Genomic DNA, 27,399 nt, shown 5'->3' on the forward strand with positions numbered 1-27,399 from the left:
GTCTCCACCTCTTACTGGTGCACGAGCCTCTTATCTCATCAGACCAGTTTATGGATCAGTGGTGAAATTACTGCTTCATATTTAGCTTTTAAAATGATCTTCCTGAGTTTATGTGGCCTTGATTCCCTCTACATATGTAAATGCTTTACTGGTCACACATTAGGTAAAATCATAAACAATATTCACAACCAAAATGTAGAATGAGAGAGAACGTTCTGGTTTATCGAGTCAGATGGAAACACTGAGGTGTAGATGATGTTCCTCTCCGAGTTCTGGTGTTGAACCCGTCTCTTCCTCCAGGTCAGCTCTACGGTCTGGAGAAGTTCTGGGCCTTCCTGAAATATTCAAAGATGAAGAACCAGCCCATTGACCCGAAGCTGCAGGAACACCTCTCCCAGTTCAAGAACCTGGAGGACTTCAGGGTGGATGTGAGTGACAACCAGTTAATACGTGAAGCATCTGGCTTTAATTGTAAATCTTAGTCTCTGGCCTGATCAATACAATTAAAAGAAAAATCTATAAATGATTAAAAAGCAAGGATTTAGAATAAGAGCCAGAGATTTGAGCTCTGGTGGTTTTTTATTCCTGTTTCTGCTTCATAGACATTTAAGTGAACGTTAGGTTTTTCACTCAGGTCTCTGTGAGCTCTGATAAACCTCCGTGTTTCTCATGTTCATCCTGACCTTTGACCTGTGTCTGCAGCCCCCGATGGGAGAGGAGGGAGGCAGGAGGAGACGCCACTCGTCCTCGGCCGGGGACGAAGGGAGGCGTCGGCGACATCCTTCCAACACTACCTCAAAGCCCACGCAGGCCTCCAAATCCTCCGGTGCTGCTGCTCCACCTGCCGCTGCCACCACCACCACCACCCCTGCTGCTGCTGCTGCTGCTGCTGCTGCTGCACCGAACGCACCCAAAGACAACGCCCAGAAACCCGCTGCAGGAGCGAGCGCCGCGGCGAAGAAGACGGAGTCCGGTGCCGGGAAGAAGCCGAGCGCTGCACCAAATAAATGAAGCTCCCTCCCTGGAGGCGTGGGTTTGGATAGAAGAGAAGAGGAAGCGGCTCCGAGCTGCAGAGTTTGCTCTTGTCAGCGGCAAACCGTTAGGGTATGAAGAGAGACTGAGCGTGGTTGACTTCATTTGATTGTTTTTATCAGTGCATTTCATTTTAAAGCAAGCAAGCAAGCATAGGCCGTGAGCTTGAATCTGTGCAGCTCCTTTTTATGTTTACAGAAAAGAAAAAAAAAAATGCATTCCCTGCATTTTGCCTTTTGTTCTCTCAGATGCCAAAACTCTTCAACATGTGTGTCGATCTGCACGACCTGTCGGCCGCTGTGGTCTGTGACCAGGTGTTGAACTGTGATTCTAGTTTGCCAAGATAAGAGACGCAGCCGATTGTCTTGTGTGCCTTAGATCTGACTCACCAGGACGACTGGAGGACGATTGGTGACCACAACTAAACAAGTCCAAATTCAGCTTTTTTTTAAAAGTCTTCCCAGCTGATTTATTTTTGGGGTTTTAATGTTTTTCAAAGTGACACCAATCACATTTTTCTATTTTTTATTTTTGTCATGAGGCATAAATATCTTCATCGTCTTCATCATGACAATCAATGTCGACCTCCCCCCCCGAGGCTGCTGCTCTGGGACAGATGTGTCCTGATGTTTTTCAGTCTGACTCACAGACATCACAGCTGAAACCATCACATCGGATTTTAATAAATTTAATTAAAAACCTGGCAAAAAATGTTAAATTCATCTGGGAAGCTTTACTTACTTTAAGTCCCATTTTACACCCAGAGGTAGAATAATTTATTGTTTTGTTTTTAATTTTACTTGATTGATGAAATAGTCTTAGGTAATCGATGCAGTTTTAAATGCTTTTTGCTATTGAATATCATATAAAAAAAGTTAAATATTTCTGCTGGAACTATGGGTGTGAGCTAGCTTCATAAAAAAAACTACAGTATATTTTAGCTTGAAGTTTACTTCATATTTTGTTTGAGGCTTAGTGCTATAGAGCACTTTAATCATTAACTTTCCTTTACTTCATCCGTGGACTTAAAGAGAGGATTTAGAGTTGAATTTAAAGAAAAAAATGTAAATACTATAAAAAATAATTTGCTATTCAGTTATCCTTTTTGATTTTAAGACGTGATTTGTTTTATCGGTAATGTGGTTTTTTTGTTTTGAGTGTGTTTTAGGACAAAGCAATGCATGTCGATGAATTGTAAAATGCAAAAAAATATATAAAATAACACTTGATTGTACGAGCTGGTGTTTGTGTCATGTGATCTGTTCTGATCGTTTATCAAACTGCAGATTCAGTCTGAGGCAAAGTGTCGTCAAACCTGATAGAACGCCTGAGTGGGAAAGAGCAACTCGGGTGAAGAGTGAGCAGGAAAACAAAGACCTGATGATATTAATCAGGATATGAAAATATGTTCTGATCATAAGACGATCAAATGACCTCAGAAAAGCAGATTTTGAGCCAAAATAGATTTATTGTTGCATCATTTCGTTTTAGAAGAACCTAAGAGGAAGAAATTAGTAAATAAATTCAAGCTGTGTAATAAATAATTAAAGATGTTTGAGATATTTTAGTTTTATTTGACATTTCATTCGCCTTTCCTGTCTACGGGTCGCGACACGGACAAAAAGCTCCAGGACTCGAGTCATAACAGAGGTAGGCGGTTGTTTTGATGCCTTCACGTGTTGCTCGGAAATCCCAGCTTCAAAATACAACGTGGCTCCACAAAAGACTTCTTTTAGTGAAGTGGCTGCAAATGTTAAATAAGGGCAAAGTTTAAAAATGTGTCTCAAAATGAATTACTGTGGGTTTGTTCACTAATGTTTTCTGTACTGTCGACGGTGCATTAAGTTTGTACGAAGCTTTATTCAGTTTATTGCTGCAACAAACTAACAATAACACAAATATGATATAACATAACAACTGGGGTGTGACAGACACGCAAACAGACAATAGTGAAACAATCACAGACAACAGTTAACAACAGACAGTGGTAATAACACATTGTCAGACGAGATGTGATTGTTCAGAACAAAATGTCCTCACTCATGTCCTCAGACTTTATAAAGTTAGATTTGTATTCAGTGTTTGTAAAGGTAAACACGTGAGCTCAAAGTAAACATCAATGTGTCAAGTGTTGATACAAGTTTAATAAAGTTTAGATAAAAGTTTTTCCTATTTACCAAGAGGGCACGAGAACATGAGCACATCTGGGCCAAGGCAAGTGAGAGACCCCTCCCTTCTGAACACAACCTACACACTAACACACACTGAAGAGATGGTGTGTGGTCATTATGCACCTATATGTGACATTGTTGTGTTTACAGGTTTACTCCTTTTGTAAAGTTTTGTCTCTTCTTGACAGTTTTGTGTCTCTATATTGTCATTGTGGTCTTTTTCATGTCTTATTGTGTGTTATATGTCAATAAAAGTGTGTGTCTTTTTTCACATGGAGGAATGAGGAACTGGACAGAGGCAAACAAAAGACGTCATCAAACCTCCAGACTGAAGTTGTTTTGCTATTTTGCAGACGTCATTAACACTTTGGGGTTTCTTTGTGGTCATATTGTGTATCTTCGTTGTTCCTGTGTGTATCCCACACATAAGATAGCAAATGAAAGCAGACACCTAAACCACCAGGAACTGGTGATGTGTAGATTGTGCAGATTCTGTATTTTACCAACAATGATGAACTGATGAATTGTTGGAGAATGAAAAGAATGTGATCATCGGTTACATCTCTATATTTATCCAGGCGTGGATAGGTTGTGTGTCTCTGTTGTTATTATGTTTTTTTTAAATCTTTCTGCTGTCATGTTGTGTCATGTCTCATCTCTTTATTGTTGTTTTGTGTCTTGGTTGTCATGTTGTGCTTCTGTTTCATAGTTCTACAGGAGTTTAGTGTCTCGTTTTTGTCTTTTTCATATCTAAGTTGTTGTTTTGTGTGTCTTTTTGACATGTTTGTGTGTCTCTGTTGTTGTTCTGGTCTATTTGTTGTCTTATTTTGTCTTTTTTCTCATCCACTTGTTGTTGCTCTGTTCCTGTGTGCATCCCACATAATAAATTAAACTTTTAAATCACCAGCCTGGAACCAGTGATGTGTGGATCTAGCAGATTCTGAATGAACTGGTGTGGGAACAGAACCAGTCTCCTCCCTGGAGGAGTTCACAGGCTGATGCTGGTTCCGCCCCCATGTCACTGGATCCCAGTGGAGCTGATGGATCAGTCTCCACCGAGCACACGATGTAACAAAGCAGCCGCGGACTCCCCCAGCGAGTGTGTTCTCTCCCACGGTCCGTGGAGGCAGCAGCAGGGGCGTGCAGTATGGCGGACGATGGAGACACTTGGAGCGGACCCGCGGACGCCAGCGACGGGCAGGACGCAGCGGAGGAGTCGGACGGGCTCGGCCTCGGCGGCATGTTGCTGAACGTCGGGCTGCTGGTGGCCGTGGCCGCGGTGTGCGTGGCGGTGTACCGGCGGTGGGCCCGGCGGCTCGGCCCCGACGCGGCCCAGCGCGACGAGGCCTCGGCTCTGCCCAAGATGAGGAGACGGGACTTCGAGCTGGAGCATCTGCGGGAGTACGACGGGCTCCTCAACCCGCGCATCCTCATGGCCGTCAACATGAAGGTGTTCGACGTGACCAGCGGGAGGAAGTTCTACGGGAAAGGTGAGCGGCTGGCGGGGCGAGCCGCGGCCGGGCGGCGGGCTGCGTTAGCGGGCTGCGATAGCGGACACGTCCCGCTCAAGGCGAGCCGTCCCGAGACTCCAGTTTCGGCGCTAACCGCTGGGTTAGCTTAGCTCGGATGCTGTTTCTCTGTGTCTTTGAATGGGGCTTCGAGGCTGTCAGCTAGCTAGCTCGGATGCTCCCAGCTCCCCACACGCACCATGACGTCTACACACATTTTAAACTTTGACACTCACGCGCGTTTGACCTGTTTACAACTTTAAGTGTTGGAAGTTTACACCTGGGGTCGAACCCGAGCTAGCTTGTTTAGCCAGCTAGCTTGTGTGTGTGACGTGCACGCAGACCCACTGGTTGTCTGGACGTGTTTACACTGGTCACGAACACAACACGCATCTTTAACTTCCCATGCTAGTTAGCTTAGCACGTCTGCTAACGTGGAGGCTAGTTTTGTGCAGAAAACACGTGTTTTGATCCGGCGGGGGTCAGAGAGGAGGAAGCGGGGCTCTGCGGTCTGCAGCTCGGGCAGCACAAGAGACACACACGTGGACAAATACATGAATACATACTTTATTGATCCAGCTGCAAACACAACAGCACAATGACAACAAACTGCCACAATGAGTCCATAACAAAGTTCACTGCAGTGACATGAAGGTCCAACGACCAGCTGTCACTGGGCAGAAGTCCTAATGGAGCTAATGGAGACATATTCACAACACGGGTACATGAAGTACAAAGACACACCAGAGTATTGAAGACGAATATTAATACACATTTAAAGCTGAATAATGGAAGCTGGTGAAGTGAAGGAGCAGCAGACGTGAGAGTAAATGTGAAAGTAAAACTGTAAATACAAAACTAGTGCTATAGATATAAAGATAAATGGAGTCAGTGCTGGGTGCAGCCGTGTGACCTGGTTAATGAGTGAATCCATCATGTCCGGGAGGAGCTGCTCAGTCCTATGATGAAAGACGTCAGTCATCATTTTTTGTTTTGTTTGTTATGTCCTCCTGTCTGTGCCGAGGGGGGGGGGCAGCCGGCTCGTCCACTTTGTCCCTGTCCCGTCTGACTCACACCTGGAACCTGGAGCCTTCATGCAAACAGCCTCAGCTGCAGCCTCGAGTGTCACGTCTGCTTTTCCACAGCAGCAGCAGGTCTGAGCCAAGTCGGCCTGAACCTGTGCAGCTACACACAGACACACATAGACACACACAGCGTATATCTTTATCTGTGGTGTGTCACAACGACCTCAGTTTGTGTATTAACATCAAATATTTTCGAGGTTTTCCTTCTGGGAAACAAGTTTTTGTTGCTTTACTTTGTTTTTAATGTCGTTGTGAATCAAAAACTTTATTCTCAAGTCAAAGTAAACTTAATATCAGTTCTACCTAAAGTACAGGACCGAAGGGATTGACCTGCCATTTCCCCTGAGCCCAGAATACGGCAACCTAGAGAGAATTCAACTCACGTACAAATGAAGAAAACCACTTCATCAGTTTGACGACACTCGTGCTGCAAATGGTCACGAGACATTTAAAGTTCAGTTCTGTCACAAAGCACCGACCTGCAGCAGCTTCTTCACTTCTCCCCGGGACACGGTTCCACTTTCACTATTTGCAGAACACGTGTCGTCAACTGGATGAAGTCGATTTCTTAATTTGTACGTGTGTTGTTTCCATTTGCATGTGTTTATTTAATTCGTCCGCAGTTCACCAGTAAACACACAGGTATACAAATGGGTACACAACATATGATTAGGGAGTAGAAAGGCCCATGGGTGATGGGATGTGAACCGCAGTGTTTGAAGAATAGATGAAGAAGTGCAAAAACATAACGTGCAGATAATGCAGAGTTGTGACGAGTGATGTTTATCCACAGGATGAATATTAAAGCAGCATCTACAGTAACACGGGAGCAGATGTAGAGACTGGTGCGTGTGCACATCATAAAGAGATCAGCTGGGTTTCAGTAAATGTTCTTAAGACAAGAAGCTCTTTATTTTTGACCCAGTTATTAATTAACAATAATCAGATCTATTGGCTGCAGCTGGACTAGTTATTATCACATTATGATTATTGATTCTGATCATTTCATAGACCAACTTTTCTGAGTGAAGTTTGTGCTTCTCACTGTTCTTGCACAAGAAACACATCGATATAAAACTTCTCTTATTGAATTTGATTTCTCAATAATGGCCGACGTTGTTTTCTTGCTCTGAGCTGCAGATCCGCTGGTTAGAGAAGAATCTGGAGGAGTTGACTCTCTCACATGTTTTCAGATGTTCAGGCGTAAATCTGGCTCCTGCTTCACTCTGAAAGTTTCAGGATTAAATAAACAATATGGCTCCAATAATCAGCGTTAAAATAACAAATATCAATAAGTAGCCTCGTCCTGCAGGATGAGCTGTTTATCTGTGAGTTACAGTGAGTAACAGCACATCTAATCTTTGAGGTGATAAGGGGCCTTGGCTTCACGGGCTCTTGAACGTGGCTGTGAACACCAGACTGAGTTTGTTCTGTTTCCTGTTGCACAGTTAGCAGCAGAGAACCTGAGGACAGCGCGGCGTTCACATGCTCCTCAGATGTTTTTCCTTATTGGAAGATGATGAAGGATTTCTGAGGGGATGTTGAAATATTATTCATCTGTAACTGAAAATTCCTGAATGTGACGCATGTCGTCTCAATGTGCTGCTCTGTGTGAAACCCTCTTCTGCAGATTGTGGAAATATTAAAACTATTTGTACAGAATGTTTCTTGGCAAACGTTTGTCAGGACAGGAACAAGTGCCGAGTAATGTTGTACAAAAACAAATATCATATATTTTTTTAATGAATGTCTCAAGATTGACGATCTGATATTTTATTTACAGCTACAAATTTTAAGAAAACATTATACTCTTCAAACTACGCAGAGCGAGACAGATAAATGAGCCTGAGGGGACACAACTGTCACAGTTTGCATCAGTGTGTGTCGGCTGATAACAAACCATAATACTAACGTGTCAGTCAGAAGGGCACGTGCCTCTTACACTCATATCATCTGATTTTAATAAGAACAAGTCCAAACCTTCTGTCAACTTTAAAGAACATCAGTTCAGTCGTGTTTGTGTGAACTTTACAGAGAATGAAAACCAAACATCCACGGTTTGAAATGCTACCTCGTAAACATGAATTTGACTTTCAAATACACAAACCCATATAAATCTTCTTTTAATGTGTACACACACACACACTGCATTCTGTTGTATTTATCACTATGAGACGTTGGTGCAGGAAACAGAATGAATGTTGTCGCTCTTATAGTTTTGTCTTCATAACGGACTTGAACCGGATCCTGTAAACAACTATCTCCTGTGGGCAGTGGAGGGAAATCCCCTGGTGCCACCGCCCGCTTTGCCACATTCGCACCATTTTGCCAACTCACTTTATCTCAACTGCAATCCCGTGGTTTTACATAATGGCGGCTCAGGGAGGTTTTTAATGTGAAGCAGCAGCGTCAGTCACTTGATGTGGGTTTGACTTCTCTAACTACTGTTCTGTCTTCTGTAGATCTTTTTAAATCTTTAAAAGAATCAGGAAACTAACACGGCCCTTTCAGAACCATCGTGAAGCTGCAGAGTTGAAAATGAAAGGAAGCAACTGCTCGTCTAAACTTTCTGTTAATCCTGATGTTTGGTGGTTCTTCCCCAGACGGTCCTTACGGAGTCTTCGCAGGCCGGGATGCTTCGAGAGGCCTGGCCACCTTCTGCCTGGAGAAAGACGCCCTGAGGGACGAGTACGACGACCTGTCCGACCTCAACGCCGTGCAGATGGAGAGCGTGAGGGAGTGGGAGATGCAGTTCATGGGTAGGCCGAGCTCCACCGGAGAAAACTCCTGAGAAATCGATTCAGCTCAGATTTCACCTCTGTGGTGTTTTGAGCATCTGAACCACAACGTCTCCATCCACAGCTCAGTGGATTCACTCAGACTGAGGATCCAGACACAAACAGAGCTTCTGTTTGTGAAATGGAAGAAATCAATAATAATAAAACTTTTATTTCTATAGCACTTATCTTAACAAGGTTAAAAAGTGCTTTACGAATCACATGGGAACAAAACTCGAATAAAATTAAAACAGTTCAAAAACTATCCTTCAGTTTGATTAATCCACAGAAATATTTAATAACTAATAATTATCAAACACTCAGTTCGAGCCACTTATTAATGTGTCACAGTGGGTTTGAAAAATTGCTGATGGACTTTTTCCAGATGAAATAATCAATGGACTGTGAAGAAGCATTAAATATAAAAACTGTTAATTCAGTTTCATAAGAAAATCTGAAAATCGTCCCATTTGAACCAGTAAAACTGATCTTTTATCAAAGTAGTTCAGACATATTGATTCGTGGAGCTTTGTGACAGATGAACCCAAACTCAACTCTCCTGCCTCATCTTCGGTCAAACAGAAACTGAAACCACACCTGTCACGTGTTTAGTTTTCCAGTGTTTTAAAGTCAGAGTCGAGGGTCGTTGGTCTAATTCTGGGCCGACTCCCTCTGAGCAGCATCAGGTCACTGCGTCTTCAGACATGGACAGTGGAGGACACGTGTCCTGCTGGACTGGGCAGCTTTGGAAGTTGGCTGAGTCCAAACGGATTAAATCCCGTTGAAGAAGCCAGTGAGCTACTCGCTGCGTGTCGTGGCAGTTGCTGAGATAAGCATCGACTTAAAAATCAATCTGCAAGTTGTTTTTAATTATTACCAACAGCAGCGCGTGTGTCATCATGTTGAAATGTGGTTCACCTACTTACGTGAGGAACCGACCCAGATCTGCTCGTGAGTCATTCGGCAGGTGTTTATCTGTCGGGACAGGTTCGACCATCACCTAACGTCACAAACCACAAATAGCTTGAGTTCTATGGTTAGTTCAATCGAGGATATATATAAAGACGATGAGAGAACATGAGCATCTTGATGTCCCCCTGGTGGCTGGATGCAATACTGGTTACGAACCCTGCCTCCTCCATGTTAGCAGACGGGACATGGACCAGGCTCACAAGTCAAAGAACATGTTAAATAAGATTAAACATGTAATCTTGCTTGAAAACAAATCAATAAAAAAAAATACGGGTCAAAACAAAACCTCATTAAAAAAACTAATTGAGACAATGGCTAATTGAAAATAAACTCTGGTGGCTGCCTCAATAATCCTTCAATCAGTTTAATTATACAATTACAGATTGTTTAATCTCTAAAATAAGGTCAGTGTGGATTTTTTTATTTCTATGTTTCTTTAACACATTTTTGTCGATGTGTTCCAGAAAAATACGACTACGTGGGGCGGTTGCTGAAGCCGGGGGACGAGCCATCGGAGTACACGGACGAGGAGGACATCAAGGACCATCTGAAACACGACTGAGCGGCTCCATCACACCGACCAAAGCCAGGAGCCCCAAACAGCTGCGACAGACCCCCCCCCCCCCCCACCCAGACGTCCTCCTCCTCCTCTCACTCCATCGACCTACCTGCCGCTGTCTTGACCTGCCCTGCCCCGACCTCCTGCTGAATCTGTCCGGTGCCGCGGCTGTTCTCAAAGGACAGGACTCAAGTCTCACCGCCCAGGCCTCCCTCCCTCCCTCCCCCCCTCATAATCCACCAACAGAAAGCAATCAGAAACCTTGTGAATAGGTGGGGGGGGGGCTTTTCTAACGAAGGCAGACATGTCAGGGGGCAGAGAGGTCGTTCGATCCGATTAATTGAAACAAAACCACAAAATATTTAGGGAGGAAGGAAGGAAGGAAGGAGGGTGATGGGGGGGGGGTGAATGTGGTTGCTGTGGTCGCCGCTGGGTGGAGGTAGGGCGGAGTCGGTCAGAAACCCACCGGTCGAAGAGGAAAAGGATTTCTCTCTCTCTCACTCTCTCTCTTTTTATCTGTGGTTTAGTCCCATTGCAACTGAAACTGCTTCAGCTCCGGACAGCTTATCAATCTATCAATCAATCAATCGAGAGATCGTTCACTTCTGTGTTTTGTTTCAAATCAGTTCCCACCACTTGTTGAGAGGGCAGTGTCGTGGCCTAACCAAAGGTAATTGACGGGGATGGCGCATTTTCCTGTTGTGTTTGTAGTGTATGCACTACTAGTTTTCTTCGTTTGTCACCATGTGATTGTATTTGTTGCGTAGCATAGAGGGAGGGGGGAGGGGGGAGGAGGGGAGGAAAGCTTCAATTTTTATTTTTTGGGGGATGCGTTTATTTGGGGGGGGGGGGGGGGGGTCAAAGGTCCTTGCCATATGATACCTGTTTTCAATCACATCGGCTGGACTGAATCAGAGATAGGGAATACAAAGGGAAGGTGATAAGGCAGTCCTAATCAATCGACTCAATTGTTTACATGCCTCACAAGCCAGCTGCAAGTCTGTAGATGCCCCCGAAAAATGGTCCAAGTATTAATTGTGCCTTATTTAGTTTGTCCTGACTGGTCTGACTGGTCTGACTGGTCTGACCGGAGGTGAGCGACGGGACGGGGGGGTCGGCTTCTCCTCGGCTCGGTGCCCCAGACTTAGAGAAGGCGTCAAGGTTCTGACAGTCGTCCGTGCACAGACTGTAATATTCCCCCACTTCACCAACTTTGTAAATAGACCGTATGAATTACTCAGTGTTACTGCCATATTTATGTAGTTGATGAACTCCATACACGTATATTGCTATGTCGTATTGGCCAAAACCCCCATGGTTTGTGTTCTTTATTTTTTTTCTCAGTTCTGAACTTCCTTTTAAAACGTTTGTGAATTTCCAAAAAACAATAAAATAAAATTTAAAAAAATAAAAAAACTGAGTAAAGGAGCGTTGCAAAGTGCTGCAGGGCGGGACCGGGAGCTGTTTGTGCGAATTTTCTTTTTCGGAGACGTTGCTTATCCTGTAAATATATCTATCATTTTATTAAAGCATGTGCAACAACAAAGTCAGCTATGCCGAATTCCCACCACGTCATGTATTTAAATGTTGGGTGTGTGTGTGCGTGTGAGTGTGAGCGTGCGACCGAGGCAGGAAGGGATTTGTTCATGCATAATAAATCGATTTGGTTAATAACTGAAGAAGTTTGGAATTTATTTGCCTGTGAGAGAAGTTGTGATCCGAGCAGGAAAGTTCATTCTTTCTAGTCGATGTTTAAAGAGCTGTTTTACTACATGGTCACCACAGAGTATAGATAATATACAACAAACTAAATGTGTCTATATTTAAAAACAAACTCCAAAGTGAAAAATCTTAATATATTAAAGATGTGAATTTCTGGGGGATGATTATTATTAAAACCAGATGTTGAGAAGCACTAAAGCAAATTGACAAGAGAAGAAAGTTTGATACTAAAATTAGTAAAGAGCAATGTTTTTATTGTTTGACGCCTTCTTCTCTATTTACTTTCTTTTTACACACCTTCGTCACAATGTGTTTACACAACTGATCAAATACACACATTTAATAAAAGCATATAATAAGGAAATGTATTGATTGTATAAAATAATGACGGGAGCAATACATAACACATACTTAACAAATACATAAATGAATGCTTAAACAGTTATTTATGTATTGTATGTTATCGCCCATTTATATATATTTTTTTCCCAAATCAAAATGTTCTCAATCTAGATTTATTTGTTCCTTGTGTGACACCATGAAAAATAGGGAATATGTTTCAAGGTTTACATTTCATAAACAGGTTTGGTAGTTAATGCGATGTTACCATAAAATGGGAAATAAGTGTATAAACAAATCCTGTTTTTCATTAATGAATCATCAGTTTTCCCCCAATTTATTCCGGTTACTCATTTATTTCTGTATAATTTTTTTTTAAATATTAATCTCGATTGCATATTTATTAATTTCCATAGTAACAAAAGAGTTGAAAGAAAATTGTTCCTTTTTTCACTGGCTCGTCTCTGATTGGTCAACATCATCATGTGGAGACGCCTGCAGCAGCTCAGCAGCGCCATCAGGCTGCTCTGGTTGATCCTGGAACTACACCGTCTGGCTGAAGGATCCCTGTGCGTTTGTGTGTGCGTTAGTGTATTTGTGTGGGTGCTGCGTGCATGTGCGTGTGTGTGTGTGTGTGCAGATCAGCAGCAGCGACCTCCTCCTGGATCACATCGTCTTTCTCTCCGCTGAAGATCCGACGTCCATTTCACACGGACACACAACGAACCAGCGACATCTTGGCTCCGGGTTGTGACTCAAAGATACAAAAACTCACACAAATCCACTAAAAAACCCACAAAGAGGCTGAAACCTTCCGTCGTTGGTCCGGAACCCGAACATCTCCGCAGCTCGTCCAGGCTCCGGTGAGTGATGATGAACATCTGGATTCGCTCCTGTCCTCAGAGTTCAGTTACAGATGCTGTGTCTCCTCCCAGGAGCCGTGATGGCTGAACATCTGTCCCAGAGCGAGCTCGACTACCCCTTCAAACTTCTGGAGTATTTCAACGGGTTCAGGGTCTCCAAGGTAAAATCTGTTCTTCTCCTTAAGAGTCAATCTTCACTGATGGATCCTGGCTCCACGAACCATTCACTCGTGGTCCTGCATCTGTCTTCTGTTTACTCTGGTGATGGAGGCTCCTCCAGTTCTTCTCTATCCAGGAGAGTTCAGCCACTCATCAGGACCAGTGTCACTTAGAGTCTCACGCTCTGATGCTTGATGAGAACAGTGAATATCTCTTTTATGTTTGAAGGTCTTCTGCACAGTTTAAGTTAATAACCAACCAGTAGATGTCCTCAGGTGTTACTGGCCACCAGCAGATGTTAGGGACAGAAGCTCAGTCGTGCACCTTAGTGTCAAAAAGTGTTTTGAAACGTGTGTAACTGATGACACAGGTTGAGCTCGATGGAAGGCTAAAGGCTAAAGGTCAATCTGGCTGCTGGCTTGTATGGCAGCACTAATGAAAGTCCTACTGAGATTCAGAGCGTCATCAAAGTTACGACCCCCCCTCCCGTCCACCAACATGGAGGAGGCGGGGGGGGGCCTGACCTGCCGAGGTGCTGACATGTGGTCCGATCCCTCCAGGTGATCTTCTCAGCGTGTGAGCTCGGGGTGTTCGATCTCCTGCTGACGTCCCCGGAGCCGCTCAGCGCGCCGCACGTGGCCCGCGAGCTGAGCACCAGCGTGGACGGGATCGAGCGGCTGCTGGACGCCCTGGTGGGCATCGAGATCCTGGAGGTGGAGACCAAAGATGGGACGGGTGAGGAAGAGGAGTGAATGATCTCAAACAGTCTGAACTACCACACGAACGTAGCAATATAAACTTCACGCAAATATCACAACCATGTCTTAACAGGACTTTTGAAAAAACGAACTAACGTCCATGTCGTAGCTTTTCTGGAGCTTTCAATCTGATTCATGTGTTTTTCGTGAGCAGCTGTTTACAGCAGCACCGATGTGGCGAGCCTCTACTTGGCCAGAGGCAGCGCCAAGTCTCTCCACGACATGATCGTCTACCAGTCCCAGACCATCTACCCCCTGTGGAACAACATGGTGGACGCCGTCAGGTCTGTGGGTTCAAAGGTCACTCAACTGAATAAGGAGCCAACACGTAGCTTTCAAAAAAAGCCAGAGCAGAAGATCTAAGATTTTTATGGTCTAATTATCTTTCAATTAAAAACTGAAAAAAGACGAATATGAATGTCTCAACATATTAAAGTTAATAGCCTCCAACGCTGTTCTTAGAATTAAACCAACTCTGAATAAACAGAATAAAACTGAGAACAAACTCTATTTGAATGATTCCTGTCACGAGTTGAGTTTTCCATCCACACAGGGAGGGGAAGAACCAGAATGAAAAGACCTTCGGCCTCCCCTCAGCGGACATCTTCAAAGCTATCTACAGGTTTGATGCTATAGTTATGTCGTTCTATCATTTCATCCCTCAATGGTCGAGTTTTTGAGATTCTGTGCTTGATTGTAAAATCCACCAGATCGGAGGAGGAGATGCTGAAGTTCATGGGTCTGATGAACTCCTCCTGGGTTCTGGACGGACACGACATCGTGACAGCGTTCAACCTCTCCGGCTTTCAGACAATCGTGGATCTCGGAGGTAAGAGGCAGCGCCACCATGTGGAGTGGAGGCTTCATAATCAGATCTAATCTGTGTCACCGGAGCCGATAGGAACTCAACCAGCAGGTTATTAATTTACAACATCAGGAGTCGATCCATTATTCATCTAAAAAATGTTATCAAATAAGACTATTTAAAGACTAAATGCACTGACTATAAAGTAACTGTGCATAATGTTACCATCTGCAGCTGATCAGTGGTTTGCATGTTATTTATGCAAATGTCTGAGTTCCGGTGTCCCTCAGGGATCCGTTCTTGGTCCTCTGTTCTTTTCTACTTTCTAATTCTCTGTTTTGTGTCACACTTAGTTATGATTAAGTCTCCATTCACTTCTATGTAGAAGACACCCAACTTAAATAGACAATCAAAACGTATTAAAAATATATGAAATATATAAAAGTATTGAATATACAAACATGTTGAAATATGGTTTATTAACGACCATTAATATCTTAATTGGTATTTTTCTGAATCTGATCGTGTTTTTGAAACATTTTGATTTTAACACTTAGTAACAGAGTGACATTGTTCCGTCTCAACACTTCCCAGGATGCACTGGGGCTCTGGCTCGAGAGATGGCGACGGCGTACCCGTCCTCCTCCGTCACCGTGTTCGACCTCCCGCAGGTCGTGGAGACGGCTCAGAGACATTTCTCCCAGGAGGACGATACCATTGTGTTTCAGACCGGTGAGATTCATTCAGCCTCATTCACTTTTTAACAGTTGAGTTATTACTGAGAGGAGATCAAACTGAAAAATATAATAAAACTAAATTGTAACCCTAACCCTAGCTATAACTAAAGCAGTGTTGAAAAACATATCTCCCCACAAGGTTCAATTAGCCGTAGTAGTTTTGGTAACTTCTATCACATCTTCGTCATCACTTTGCTCAGTTATCAACAAAATATAAGCAAAGTTCTTGAAAGGAGGATTTAAATAAACTGTAAACTGACGTTAACGTTCTGTTTTGCAGGAGATTTCTTCGATGGAGATGTTCCTGCTGCTGACTTGTACGTTCTGGCCAGAATCATTCACGACTGGCCGGAGGAGAAGTGTGTGACGCTGCTGAAGAAGATCTACGACACCTGCAAACCAGGTGAGTTCACTGCACGTTCTCCTAGGAGTCTTTAAGAGCTCATGTGTCTGTTAACTCCACCGAGGTTCAAACAGCCATGTGCAGGATTGTCTGGCCTTGGCGGAGGTATTCCCTCATATGCTGCCTTTCTAGTTGTGTGTGTATGCAAATCTATGGCCTCATTATTTTATCTTTCCTGTATTCAAATAGAATCCTGGTTAAATTTGTATTCACGTTGCGTTTACACTCATCTCTAGTTAGCATTATTTAATATGATTGCTGTTCATATATTTAGAACTTTTGAAAAGAGGATGATGATGATGATGATGAAGATGATGGAGGTTTATGGACTTTCTATTACACTTTGTTTTTAAATTTTTCACCGATCAAATGAAGCATCACATTGAGAAAATGCTCATGTGTTCCCTCCTCGCCAGGTGGGGGCGTCCTGCTGGTGGAGGCCATGCTGTTTGAGAACCGCCGAGGCCCCATCATGGCTCAGATCTTCTCCCTCAACATGCTGGTGCAGGCGGAGGGCCGCGAGCGCCCCCCCTCCGAGTACACCCGCCTGCTGAAGACCAGCGGCTTCCTGAATGTTCAGGTGTGTCGGACCGGGAAGTCCTACGACGCCATCCTGGCCACCAGATGAGCTCAGATCAGCCGAGAGGAGCGCTGCTGGGAAGTCGGGGAAAGTAGAGAACACTTCAACTTAAACATTTCAAGGCCTTGAAAATGTATAGAATCATTTCTCAGTGTGACGAGGAAAGTGCGTCTTGTGGATGTGTCCGATTGTTTCAACCCAAGATTCTGCTGAGTTCAGGTTCCCTCGTAGATCTTAGACGTAGCAGAACGGTACCAGACAAACCTCAGTTTACCTCCGTCATGTCTCTGCTGGTGTTCTGACAAACTTCTGTTTATGTTTTCACAGTGTGAAGAATCTATTTACTACTGTTTCAAACTGGTGCTCGGTGACGTCTGTTCTCATTCTGCTGTTCTGTGGATTTTATTTTTATCCCTGTGGACAATCTTGATGCTGAGTTACCTCGAGATCTTGATGACATCACACAGACATCTCACCATCTATCATTCATATCATCTCGTGGCTGCTCAGACGTTTGCATAATGATGACTCGGTAGAAAAACTGTGTGTGAGAGATCAGTGAGTTTTTACCTGATTTGCATGTTATCGATGATACAAATACTCAAACTGTAGAAACGTATAAAAACCTCTTTCTGTATAAAGCACAGACTGTAGATGAAGATGGACGCCGGGTCTCAGGTGGAGCGATGACATCAACCTCCTGATAAACACATGTGACCTAGTCTCAGCTGTCAATCATCACTTGTTTTATTGCATCAATTAACTAATTAAAACCAAACTTGAGCAAACCTCAGTGTGATAAGAACCAACTTTATCGACCTTATGACCCATATTGCAACCACCTTTATATACAGTCTGTAAACACACGGTACCATAAGCTTGTTTTCTGGCCTCTGGTCTTTACAGCATGTTTCCCTCATATTAAATCATAGAGTCATGATGTTTACTGTTTGCAGATTGTTCCATTTTTTATTAAAACGTTTGAACTAAAAGATTTGCATGTGTAAACGACTCTGGTGTGGTGGACTCTGTTAATTCAGCAGTTGTATGAAACGTGAAGTTCCACCTTGTGTCCAGCTGAACAACGCTCCTAACTTTCTCCGTGTCGTGGACGTGATGTGTGTAAACATGTGGTTAACGTGATCAGAGAGTTCAGGGCAGACACTGAGTAAAGGTCAGACGTGCGTGTGAAGCCTTGAAGAATCTGCAGCAGCAGAGAGGTTTGAGAGAGTCACAGACACGACAGTCACCACACTCTCTCTCTTTGTACTGCACATTATATTTATTTATTCTGTTTAAAATCTCAGGACAAAGCTCATTAATAAATCTGTAATTGAGGCAGTTTAGCAATTCTTCAACTGTGGTCCCCTGGCAGGTGAGCAAACATCTAGACCTTCTCACTGGTATCATACAACCACTTCTAACCACCTCCTTCCACCTCCTACCACCTCCTTCCTCTTCCTACCCCCTCTAACCACCTCCTTCCTATTCCTAACACCTCCTTCCACCTCCTTCCTCTTCCTACCCCCTCTAACCACCTCTAACCACCTCCTTCCTATTCCTAACACCTCCTTCCACCTCCTACCACCTCCTTCCTCTTCCTACCCCCTCTAACCACCTCTAACCACCTCCTTCCTATTCCTAACACCTCCTTCCTCTTCCTACCACCTCCTTCCAACTCCTACCACCTCCTTCCTATTCCTAACACCTCCTTCCTCTTCCTACCACCTCCTTCCAATTCCTACCACCTCCTTCCTATTCCTAACACCTCCTTCCTCTTCCTACCACCTCCTTCCAATTCCTACCACCTCCTTCCAATTCCTACCACCTCCTTCCTCTTCCTACCACCTCCTTCCAACTCCTACCATCTTCTTCCTCTTCCTACCACCTCCTTCCACGTCCTACTGACCTCATGTGTCTATCATCAGTGGTTTTCTGCTTGATAAAAGCATTGAGAGGGGGAGGAGCCAATCTGTGAAGACAAGCATCTGAACATTTGTTGATATTGTCTCAGCTCAGTAAATAAGGTTCCTATTTTTCTGGATTCTTATTCCATTCGTCTTTGTGCTGCTATGCTGGATTTCATTTCTCCACAGCGATCAATGAAGATAGATATCGTGTCATCTTATTAACATTGATCATATGTTTGTTGACATGTTTGTTGACATGTTTGTTGTTCATGTGCAACCTGACTGATGTAAGCACGGGGACATTGTGCTCCCGGAGCGGTGGCGCCCTCCAGCGGGCCTGAAGCGCCGCTGCGGCCGGGGCAGGGTAACCTCCCCCCGGTGTGTGTGTGTGTGGAATGCGGCGGGTCAAGCGGAACTCTCGGCTCAAACTGCGCTTCACTTCAAACCCTGACACCTGCTCCACCGGCCAGACGTGCTCTGTACGTACCGCCCGCTTTCTCTCGCTCTCTGTCCGGGTTCGAGTCCCGTGTGTGTGCGGCTCCTGACGGGCCTTTAGGTTGTGTGTTCCCGACACCGTCATTTAAAATGGCGCCAAAGATTAACCAGTGAATCTGTGGCGGAGCTGCCTCTCCGTCCCGCCGGGTTAGCTAACCCCGCTCACCGCCCTCGTCCACACCGTCCGCCCGCGGGGCCTCTCCGGCTCCAGGTAGCTTGTGTGGGTCGATATGTGACCCCTCACCTGTGGAGGAGAGCCGGGGTTGGACGAGGGGCTCAGCGGGAGTCAACACGGAGTTAGCCCCGCGGGCTAATGCTAAACACAACCGTGGTAGTTTACATTAGCTTAGCCTCCAGCTAACCAGCTAGCCGATGCTGCTAACCACCAGCGTCAGGCTAACGCAACGTGCATTCTGTAGAAAACAACCCATGAAGTGATTAAATGAGGGTTTGAGAGAACAGCTCGTTTCATTCTATAAACTTAGTTCATCATTTTTTTAATATACTCGTAACATTTTCACATTCTCGTGTAAGGGCCCGCATGTTGCATAACTAGTGGGAGATTAGCAATCTGGCTAAAGCTAGCTAGCCAATCTGCAGTTTGCTTTAAATAGTAATGCCTCAAACATCGTGTTGTGTTGCAGCTTTGGACGTAAACATCTGATCACCTCGTAAACACTCAGTTTCTCAGTTTGGCTCCTCGGCACCGGGGCTTAGTGACGGTGGCCAGCTGTTAGCTAAGAGTTAGCCGCTACACGGTTAGCTCTCTGCTACTGTGTTTACTGGAAGAAAAGGCGTCGCGCTAACTAGCCTGCTGCTAGCCTAGCCCGCTAAGCCAGAGTTAGCATCGCCCCCTCCAGCCCCCACCCCATGTGCACGCTGGCTGCAGCGGACTCAGATGTTTCTAGTTCCTGTTGATGTTCGTGTGCACGTTGCATGTGGAGCTCACGTTGTTTCCTGTGTGCGTCACATGTGCCAACTTGTTGTTGTCATCGCTGGGGACAGTGGTGTGTGTGTGTGTTTTTGCGCGTGTGCACGCACATCGCTGCAGGGCACGTGTGCTGTCAGATCAACCAGGAAACATGTGGATCAGTGTGTTGCTTTGTTTTGCTCTGAGCTGTTGACTGTTGTTTGTAGCCCTGTTGGTAAAGACTGTATTTTAAGTTATTTATATTTCTTTTTGTTTGCAACTAACTTCCTATTTCATTGTGTATCTCGAGTGTGTGTTTTAAAGTTGTTGTTATTGTACTTATCCTTAACACAAACTACTGTACGACAGGTTTTGAGTCTGACTTCTTGTCTCATTCTGAAGTGTTGACATCTTTAATTTGATTAATCTTGTCCCTCCTGTGTTGCTGTAGTGTCCTGAGGACGGAGCTCCTCACACAGACGACAATGAAGAGAGGCCGACTCCCCAGCAGCAGCGAGGACTCCGACAATGAAAGTAAGTAAATATATTCTTCCTGCTGTCTCCTTCATACCAGGACCAAATATAGACGTGAATTAGGTCAACGCAACTCGCCACCATCCTCCAGTTCAAAAGGGAAGGAGGGCAGAGCAGGAACTTGTATTAAATCTGGTTTGTGGCGTTTGTTTCATTGTCTCCGATGCGTCAGTCTTTGCCACATTAAACAAAATGTTGAGGCAAGTTCTCAATTGCAGACATTTCATAACATAACCACAATCAGTCAGATGTGCTGCTTAATTTCTGCTGATTAAACAAACTAGAAAGTGGACATGAAGGTATTGACAGGTTAAGTCAGATGAGGGAAACTGTCTGTTACCTCCATAGATATATTCTGTTATATGTAAAACACATCAAATATAGATTATACATCGTTCTGCAGCGTGTAAGTAAAGATTTGAAGTAACAATACTTCAGTGTAAATTAAGGATCTATGTTTTTGAATAGTAAAACACTGGAGCTACACCTTCACTGATGTTCTAATAAGACAAAGTTAAACTAGGAACGAAATTGAAAAACCCAAAATGTAATTTGCATGAGTCGCATATGTTTGATTTAAAATCCCCACGACCGCTGAAACAGACGAAGAAGAAAGTCGGTGTCCTTCATTAACTGTGGTTTCTCCTGCAGGTAACTCCACCTGCTGGTCCCAGCACTCCTCCCAGCCGAGGAGGGGCACTGGTCACAAACCCTCCGAGGTACGTCCGTCTCATCGGGACGTTTACGGATGATCATGTTTAGATAAACACATGAACAGTTACTGAGTCATCAACAGTGGTCTGCTTTCACTCTGTGTTCTGGTTATTATTTGATTATTGTTTCATATAATGCGTCTTCAAAGATAAAACACTTTAATGTGGACAATCGTTAATAACTATCAGTCAAATTGCTCTTTATTTTAAACATTGATTCATGTTTTAGTTTGGATGAGTTCTTGTGAGTGGAAACTTTTCTCTTATCTGCTGCTCAGTCTTCAGGCCGCCGTGCCGTTACCGCCCTTCTCTCCAGAGGCCAATCAAATTAAAGCAAAACAATGACTCTGCCCTAAGCAGCATCCTGATTGGCTGGTTCCTGTTCAGCTGACTGCACACAGCCTGTTATCTCTGTGTAAACACTGATATACACAAGCTTTACAGAGAGGAGACATTTAAAAACATATAACTCATTATTAGTTACATAACTCACTATTGAGTTTTCTAATAATTCTTCTATTCCTTAATTGATTGATTTATTAAATGTGATCTTTGAAACGTGCTAGAGACAAAACGATTGATTGTGATTGAGTTGAAACAGTCAGCTTCTCATCAAGCAGCTGCGCCTGATGTCTGACTGGTCTCAGATCAGCGCTGTAGTGACCAGTCGTTGTCACCTGCTGTGAATAACAATCATAAACTAATACTGTTGTGATTCGCTGCAGGTTTTCAGGACGGACCTGATCACGGCCATGAAGGTTCACGACTCGTCCCAGCTGAGCACAGAGGACTACTACGTCCTCGCCGACCAGTGGAGGCAGGACTGGGAGAAGGGCGTCCAGGTCCCAGTCAGCCCCCAGTCCATCCCGGAGCCCGTCGCCAGGTAGGACAACAGACCGCTTGTTCAAAGACTGGAAAGTCTCACAGGCCAGTTCAGCTGCTTTGTTGTACCGTCGGTGTTGAGTAGGTCTGAACCTCTCTGTGCTGTGCAGGGCGCTGGCAGAGAAAGGGAAGGAGGTGATGTTTGTGAAGCCGAAGAAACTCATCCGGACGTCGGGCGCCGAGGCGTTGGGCTACGTGGACATCCGGACGCTGGCGGAGGGGATGTGCCGCTACGACCTGAACGAGGAGGACGTGGCCTGGCTGCAGAGCATCAACCAGGAGTTTGCAGAGATGGGTGAGTCACGGATCAGGTGATCGAGTCTCCGGTCTGATTCTTCATGTTATTTCTATGTATATGAGAAAAATCACATAGACACATGGAACCTGTGATGCAGGTCAACTCATGTTTTGTTTTAAGAGGGAACAAGTGGAAGAGATTCATTCCACTGGTTTTATTTTCATGCTTTGTTCGGCCTCAGTTGATTCTGAAATTGAATCTGTTCAATGTGAGACAGAAAAACAAGGTGCCTCAGTTTTAATATTATCATCTCTAGTTATAAAAACAGCCGCAGACTTACACAGTCAGAAACAGTTATCAACCCAATAGTTCGATTCCCTAAGGATAACAGCACGTCACTCTTCTTCTTCTCGAGCTGGGATCACTGTTCGTATCAGGAAGTCTAATGTTCTCAAAGATTTGCTTTATAGATAGAGAGACTCCTGATCCTATTGTTCAGATTCATTTCAGGCTGCCTGTGTTGCTTTGAACACGTCTTTGTTTAGATGCACAACATCATCTGCAGCGTGAAGCTGGTGTCACAGTGAACTGAACATGTTATCAAGTGTTTTGTGGCTGTCGGGCAAAAGGATTAACTCCAAACTAGCAGCTGTGAAAGAAAGAGTGTGAAATATTCACAAAAAGCACTTGACACTTTAGTACAAATAAGATTTAAATGTCAAATATTAAGAAAACTTATTGTAGAACTTTGCCTCGGTCTCTGTGCAGCGATGCCGCTGCTGGACGAGATCACGATGGAGCGAGTGATCGAGGAGTTCGAGCACCGCTGCCACGAGAACATGACGCACGCCACGGAGACGGAGGAGGGGCTGGGCATCGAGTACGACGAGGACGTGGTGTGTGACGTGTGCCGGTCGCCGGACGGGGAGGACAACAACGAGATGGTGTTCTGTGACAAGTGCAACATCTGCGTCCACCAGGTCAGAGGTCAACACACGGACACTCACTCAGCCCGAGGGAGAAAGGAATCTCACCCTGAGGACACACTCCCTTTCCCTCTCACTTCATCTTCTATCGATTTCTGTTTGCTTCCTGAAAGTTGAGACGCCGTCTGTTTGCATTTCTCACCAGGCGTGTTACGGCATCCAGAAAGTGCCGAAGGGCAGCTGGCTGTGCCGGATCTGCGCCCTCGGCATCATGCCCAAATGTCAGCTGTGTCCCAAGAAGGGCGGAGCCATGAAACCGACCCGAAGTGGAACCAAGTGGGTCCACGTCAGCTGTGCCTTGTGGATTCCAGAGGTGAAGACAAACCTGTTATCAAGTGTTTTCTGTAGAATCGAAAGAATTAAAATAATGTTGAAAGAAATGCTTCAAACTGTTTTGTAAAAGAGTAAACAACAACACAACAGGAGGTCAGATGTCTGGCTCAGCACCAGGAGCAACTCAAGTCTTAACTCTGTGTTTAATGTGCAGGTGAGCATCGGGAATCCAGAGAAGATGGAGCCCATCACCAACGTGTCCCACATCCCCAGCAACAGATGGGCTCTGATCTGCTGCCTGTGCAAAGAGAAGAGGGGAGCGTGTATACAGGTGCAGCCGCTGCTCATGTTTCTCCTTCACACACACACACACACAAGCACACACACACACAAGCACGCTCACGCATGAACACACACACACACACACCTAATGAGGCATGACAAGCATAGCGTGACCGCGTCCAGTAATTCAGACGCTGCAGTTTGAGATGAGTGTTCCCAGCGTGATGCGTCTGCAGCCAAACAAATGAACTCATAGATCTTCTTCTTCTTCTTCTTCTTCTTCTTCTTATTCTTCTTCTTCTTCTTCTTCGTCTTCTTCTTCGTCTTCTTCACATCTCACTGATCCCTGGGTCTGAATCTTGTTGTTCTCCTCAACGAAGCACTTCAGCAATCTTCCCTTTTATGTCCATTCCTCTCTTAGATCGTCAGTCTTAGTCTGAAACTTTATTAACAACTTTCTTTTCTGCCAATAGGGCACAAAAAAAACTACATTTCCCACAATGCACTTCACCCTTCCTTCGAGTATTTCAGTGAGTCACAAAGCATTTCATCACAAGTCTTAAACCTTGTTGATGATCGTAGTTTGAACGTTTCCAGTCTTCTACGTGTCACGTCAATGTTCCAGCTTCTTATGATCATTATGATGATTTTAAGACTCTTGATTGTTTTCGATGTTTAACTCAAACTCTTTCTTCTTCTTCTTGTTTCTTCAGTGCTCAGCTAAAAACTGCCGGACTGCCTTCCATGTGACGTGTGGCCTCCACGCCGGCCTGGAGATGAACACCATCCTCACCGAGGACGACGAGGTCAAGTTCAAGTCCTACTGCCCCAAACACTCCGGGCTCGAGGGCGCCGAGTCCAGGGACGGAGACTCGGGGGACGAGGAGGAGAAGGAGGGGGCCAGAGACAAGAAGGGCAGGAGGAGAGGCCGGGTGAGAGGGGAGGAAGACGCCGCCTCCTCCTCCACCTCTCTGAACTCCTATGTGCCTCCTCAGCTGGTGGACAGAGCGTCCAGGGAGGCGGAGGTCCTCAGCAGCCGGCAGCTGGAGAACAGAGTCAACCTCCGCAAGCTGAAGCTGCAGGAGATGGAGGAGGAGTTCTACCAGTTTGTGGGGGTGGAGGAGGTGGCCAGTCACCTGAAGCTGCTGCCGGAGGTGGTGGACTTCCTCTTCCAGTACTGGAAGCTGAAGCGCAAAGCCAACTTCAACCTTCCGCTCCTCACGCCCAAGAAGGACGAGGAGGAGAGCCTGGCCCGCCGCGAGCAGGAGGTGCTGCTGCGCCGCCTGCAGCTGTTCACGCACCTCCGCCAGGACCTGGAGAGGGTAGGTGTCCACTTCACTGGTCAAAGCTTGTGTACTGGGAAGTTGCATCACTGACTGTGTGTTTTTAAACTGAGTGTATTGATGTGTGTTTCTGCCGTTGGGCTCGTCAGGTGCGTAACTTGACCTACATGGTGACTCGGAGGGAGAAGATGAAGCGCTCGCTGTGGAGAGTCCAGGAGCAGATCTTCCAGCAGCAGGTGAAGCTGCTGGACCACGAGCTGCTCACAGGTCAGTTTAACTGGACACGAGACACCTTCTGTCCAATGTGGACATGCAGATATTTGTCTTTATTTTCACTCTGCAAACTGGATCAGATTTTTAATTGTTATATTATTAATAAAACTGTCTCATAATGGTAAATATATGCAGGATGAAAGCTTAATGAAAAGAGAAGCTTCATAAACTGGACTTTGATTTGAAAGAGAGAAAGAAGTTAAACATCATAGCTTCATTCTGTCACACGATGATTCCACTGAAGGTTGAATGTGACGTGTGTGTTGCAGGAGACCCGTCAGCGAAGGACCTGGAGGAGATCTTCTCTCTGGGCTCAAAGTCTCGCTCCTCCTGGAGCAAACAAGGCTCTCAGAAGCAGGAGAGAAGGAAAAGCACCGACAGGAGGAGCTTCTCTGACTCGCCTCACATTCACAAGAAGGAGAATCTGAGCAAACAGCCGGAGACCAAGGACGGTAAAAGCTCCCGAGTCAAAGAGGCGTCAGAGGCTGAAGGCGACGCCCACATCCAGAACTCTGACATCAGTCAGGAGGTTCTTCTCCCAAAGCTTCAGGAGGCCATCGCCGTCAAGCTGCACAAACCTGAGAGCAGGAAAGGGCCCAGGAGAGAGGCCCCGGGGCCCGAACCCGAGGCGCTGACCAGAGGGAAGCGAGACAACGACCACGAGCAGCAGGAGGAGAAGAGGAGGAGGAGGAGGAGCGAGGTGGTGGCAGAGAACCTCTCCAGTCAGGTCAAGAACAAGTTCGGGTCCAAGCATCTGGAGAAAACCGTTTCCATCCGGCTGGTGGACATCAGAAGCTCCGACACCGACGACATCTTCATCGACGAAGGGTTGAGCAGGAGAAGCCCCGCCCCCTTGGACGTGACCAGCAACACTAAGTGTCCCCGAGCCGGCGGCTGGCTGAGGAGGAGCCAGGCCACCGGCTCCCACTCGCCCCACGGGGCCGTCGGCCACATCCGAGGCTGGGGCAAGTTCAGGATCCCTAAGAGGAGCGAGAGGCCTCTGACGATGAAGGAGGAGGAAGAGGAGGAGGAGGAGGAGCAGGGCAAGCCGCTGCTGAGGCCGCTGACCAACACGCCGGAGCCGCCGTACGCCAGAACGCGACTCCGCACGGGGGGGGCGGAGCACGACGGCTACGCCTCCGACTCCAAACCGAGCGAGGGGGAGGTGGAGCCCTGTTTGAAACGCTGCCACTCCCACCAGCTGAGGGGTGACTCCGCCCTCAGCCGCCGCTACGGCTCCGACATCATCCGGCGAGGCGTGCTGGCCTCCTGATAGGGGGGGGGGGGGCACTCTGAGAATAAGCTGCACTGTGTCAGTGGAGAGAGAGAACCACGCTCGCTCTTTGTACCTTTATTTTTCTCGATGAATCCTAAAAATGCCTAGATGAAAAACAGAGCTGATATTTATTTTTTATTTGTAACATATGTAAAACTGGGAAATATTTTACTTTCTACTTTATTTTGATGTTTTTTCTTTTGAATATTCTTTTCCCCCTCGAAGTAGAAAGATGTCAAGTTGCCACTTAAACGCTCGCTCAGACTTTTACAAGCAAAAAACCATCGACTGGGAAGAAGTTGTGTTTGACGCTTGGGACCATAAGCTTGCAATGTTATTTGTGTTTTTTGGCAAAGTATTAAACTCGGCCACGAGTCAGTTGCACTTGATCGATTAAAGCTGAAACAGATCATCCTCATCCCGACAGTGTAGCTTTCTTTTTATTGAGCTTCACCTGCGACCAACAGGAAGTCAAACTGAACTTTTATCTGTATTTAAACTCCTGAGAAGCCACAGAGGAGGAGGAGGAGGAGGAGGAGGAAGAGGAAGGAGTCCAAGTGGACGTTTGACTCGTCATCAGCACTTAAGTGTAATTGAACTGCGATCGCATCGCCTCCATCACGTGCCTAACTTTGATTTGAAGCGTTTGCACTACGAGAGGACGGCACAGGTGTGAGGACGGGAGAGTTATTTTTACACTGAAAAATTGAATACGCGTTTTGTACCCTCGGCCACTGCTGTACTACTACTGTTATGCAAATGAAACGTGTCTTGTCTTTTGTCCTGAAGAGGAATAAACACTCTGCAAGACTTCAGGCTGTGTCCAACTCTGCTTTCACTCAAAGGGTCAAACTGTCCACGTGGGACGTCCACA

At 45.5% G+C, this 27,399-nt stretch overlaps 4 protein-coding genes across 9 annotated transcripts in view; all 4 read left to right on the forward strand.

Moving 5' to 3' along the window:
- larp1b (La ribonucleoprotein 1B) overlaps positions 1–2,266 on the forward strand; it is an 18,877-nt gene extending 16,611 nt beyond the window's left edge. For both annotated transcript variants that reach the window (XM_062398026.1, XM_062398027.1), the window contains exons 18-19: positions 301–428; positions 703–2,266. In XM_062398026.1, coding sequence (XP_062254010.1) covers positions 301–428; positions 703–1,011 — 437 coding nt within the window. In that variant the 3' untranslated portion in view covers positions 1,012–2,266. The remainder of the gene's footprint in view (positions 1–300; positions 429–702) is intronic.
- A 1,975-nt stretch (positions 2,267–4,241) lies between these two features.
- On the forward strand, positions 4,242–10,331 carry pgrmc2 (progesterone receptor membrane component 2). Its single transcript, XM_062396500.1, has 3 exons — positions 4,242–4,693; positions 8,400–8,555; positions 10,010–10,331. Exons 1-3 carry the CDS (start codon positions 4,351–4,353, stop codon positions 10,105–10,107), a joined length of 597 nt encoding a protein of 198 aa, XP_062252484.1. The 5' UTR covers positions 4,242–4,350; the 3' UTR covers positions 10,108–10,331.
- A 2,422-nt stretch (positions 10,332–12,753) lies between these two features.
- asmt2 (acetylserotonin O-methyltransferase 2) lies at positions 12,754–17,481 on the forward strand. Of its 3 annotated transcripts, none has more exons than XR_009922006.1 (10): positions 12,754–13,028; positions 13,101–13,189; positions 13,748–13,922; positions 14,100–14,229; positions 14,499–14,567; positions 14,656–14,774; positions 15,345–15,482; positions 15,768–15,890; positions 16,307–17,028; positions 17,113–17,481. XR_009922006.1 is itself a non-coding variant. In XM_062396507.1 (10 exons), exons 2-9 carry the CDS (start codon positions 13,109–13,111, stop codon positions 16,516–16,518), a joined length of 1,047 nt encoding a protein of 348 aa, XP_062252491.1. In that variant the 5' UTR covers positions 12,754–13,028; positions 13,101–13,108; the 3' UTR covers positions 16,519–16,561; positions 16,798–17,481. The 3 variants fall into 3 exon arrangements, 2 of the variants coding, with proteins under 2 accessions (XP_062252491.1, XP_062252489.1); XM_062396507.1 differs by having other exon boundaries at positions 16,307–16,561; positions 16,798–17,481; XM_062396505.1 differs by having other exon boundaries at positions 16,307–17,481.
- jade1 (jade family PHD finger 1) lies at positions 16,961–27,340 on the forward strand. 3 transcript variants are annotated; one of them, XM_062396503.1, is made up of 12 exons: positions 16,961–17,028; positions 17,113–17,183; positions 20,237–20,319; positions 20,971–21,038; positions 21,758–21,915; positions 22,025–22,209; positions 22,921–23,132; positions 23,284–23,451; positions 23,626–23,742; positions 24,407–25,015; positions 25,126–25,243; positions 25,519–27,340. In XM_062396503.1, exons 3-12 carry the CDS (start codon positions 20,271–20,273, stop codon positions 26,520–26,522), a joined length of 2,688 nt encoding a protein of 895 aa, XP_062252487.1. In that variant the 5' UTR covers positions 16,961–17,028; positions 17,113–17,183; positions 20,237–20,270; the 3' UTR covers positions 26,523–27,340. The 3 variants fall into 3 exon arrangements, with proteins under 3 accessions (XP_062252487.1, XP_062252486.1, XP_062252488.1); XM_062396502.1 differs by lacking the exons at positions 16,961–17,028; positions 17,113–17,183 and adding an exon at positions 18,708–18,859; XM_062396504.1 differs by lacking the exons at positions 16,961–17,028; positions 17,113–17,183 and adding an exon at positions 19,825–20,020.
- Positions 27,341–27,399: the final 59 nt, after the last annotated feature.

The sequence above is a fragment of the Platichthys flesus genome, chromosome 10 (genome assembly GCF_949316205.1).
Source record: "Platichthys flesus chromosome 10, fPlaFle2.1, whole genome shotgun sequence".
Classification (NCBI taxonomy): Eukaryota; Metazoa; Chordata; class Actinopteri; order Pleuronectiformes; family Pleuronectidae; genus Platichthys; species Platichthys flesus.

What these genes read in the sequence shown, in the direction of transcription:
- asmt2 (XM_062396505.1), top strand. Translation starts at nt 13,109, where the DNA reads ATGGCTGAACATCTGTCCCAGAGCGAGCTCGACTACCCCTTCAAACTT. An exon ending in GGAGACCAAAGATGGGACGG is followed by an intron (nt 13,923 to 14,099) that starts GTGAGGAAGAGG and finishes TTTCGTGAGCAG; the next exon opens with CTGTTTACAGCAGCACCGAT. An exon ending in CTACGACACCTGCAAACCAG is followed by an intron (nt 15,891 to 16,306) that starts GTGAGTTCACTG and finishes CCTCCTCGCCAG; the next exon opens with GTGGGGGCGTCCTGCTGGTG.
- jade1 (XM_062396503.1), top strand. Translation starts at nt 20,271, where the DNA reads ATGAAGAGAGGCCGACTCCCCAGCAGCAGCGAGGACTCCGACAATGAA. An exon ending in CGAGGACTCCGACAATGAAA is followed by an intron (nt 20,320 to 20,970) that starts GTAAGTAAATAT and finishes TTTCTCCTGCAG; the next exon opens with GTAACTCCACCTGCTGGTCC. An exon ending in ATCCCGGAGCCCGTCGCCAG is followed by an intron (nt 21,916 to 22,024) that starts GTAGGACAACAG and finishes TGTGCTGTGCAG; the next exon opens with GGCGCTGGCAGAGAAAGGGA.
- pgrmc2 (XM_062396500.1), top strand. Translation starts at nt 4,351, where the DNA reads ATGGCGGACGATGGAGACACTTGGAGCGGACCCGCGGACGCCAGCGAC. An exon ending in GAGGAAGTTCTACGGGAAAG is followed by an intron (nt 4,694 to 8,399) that starts GTGAGCGGCTGG and finishes GTTCTTCCCCAG; the next exon opens with ACGGTCCTTACGGAGTCTTC. An exon ending in GTGGGAGATGCAGTTCATGG is followed by an intron (nt 8,556 to 10,009) that starts GTAGGCCGAGCT and finishes GATGTGTTCCAG; the next exon opens with AAAAATACGACTACGTGGGG.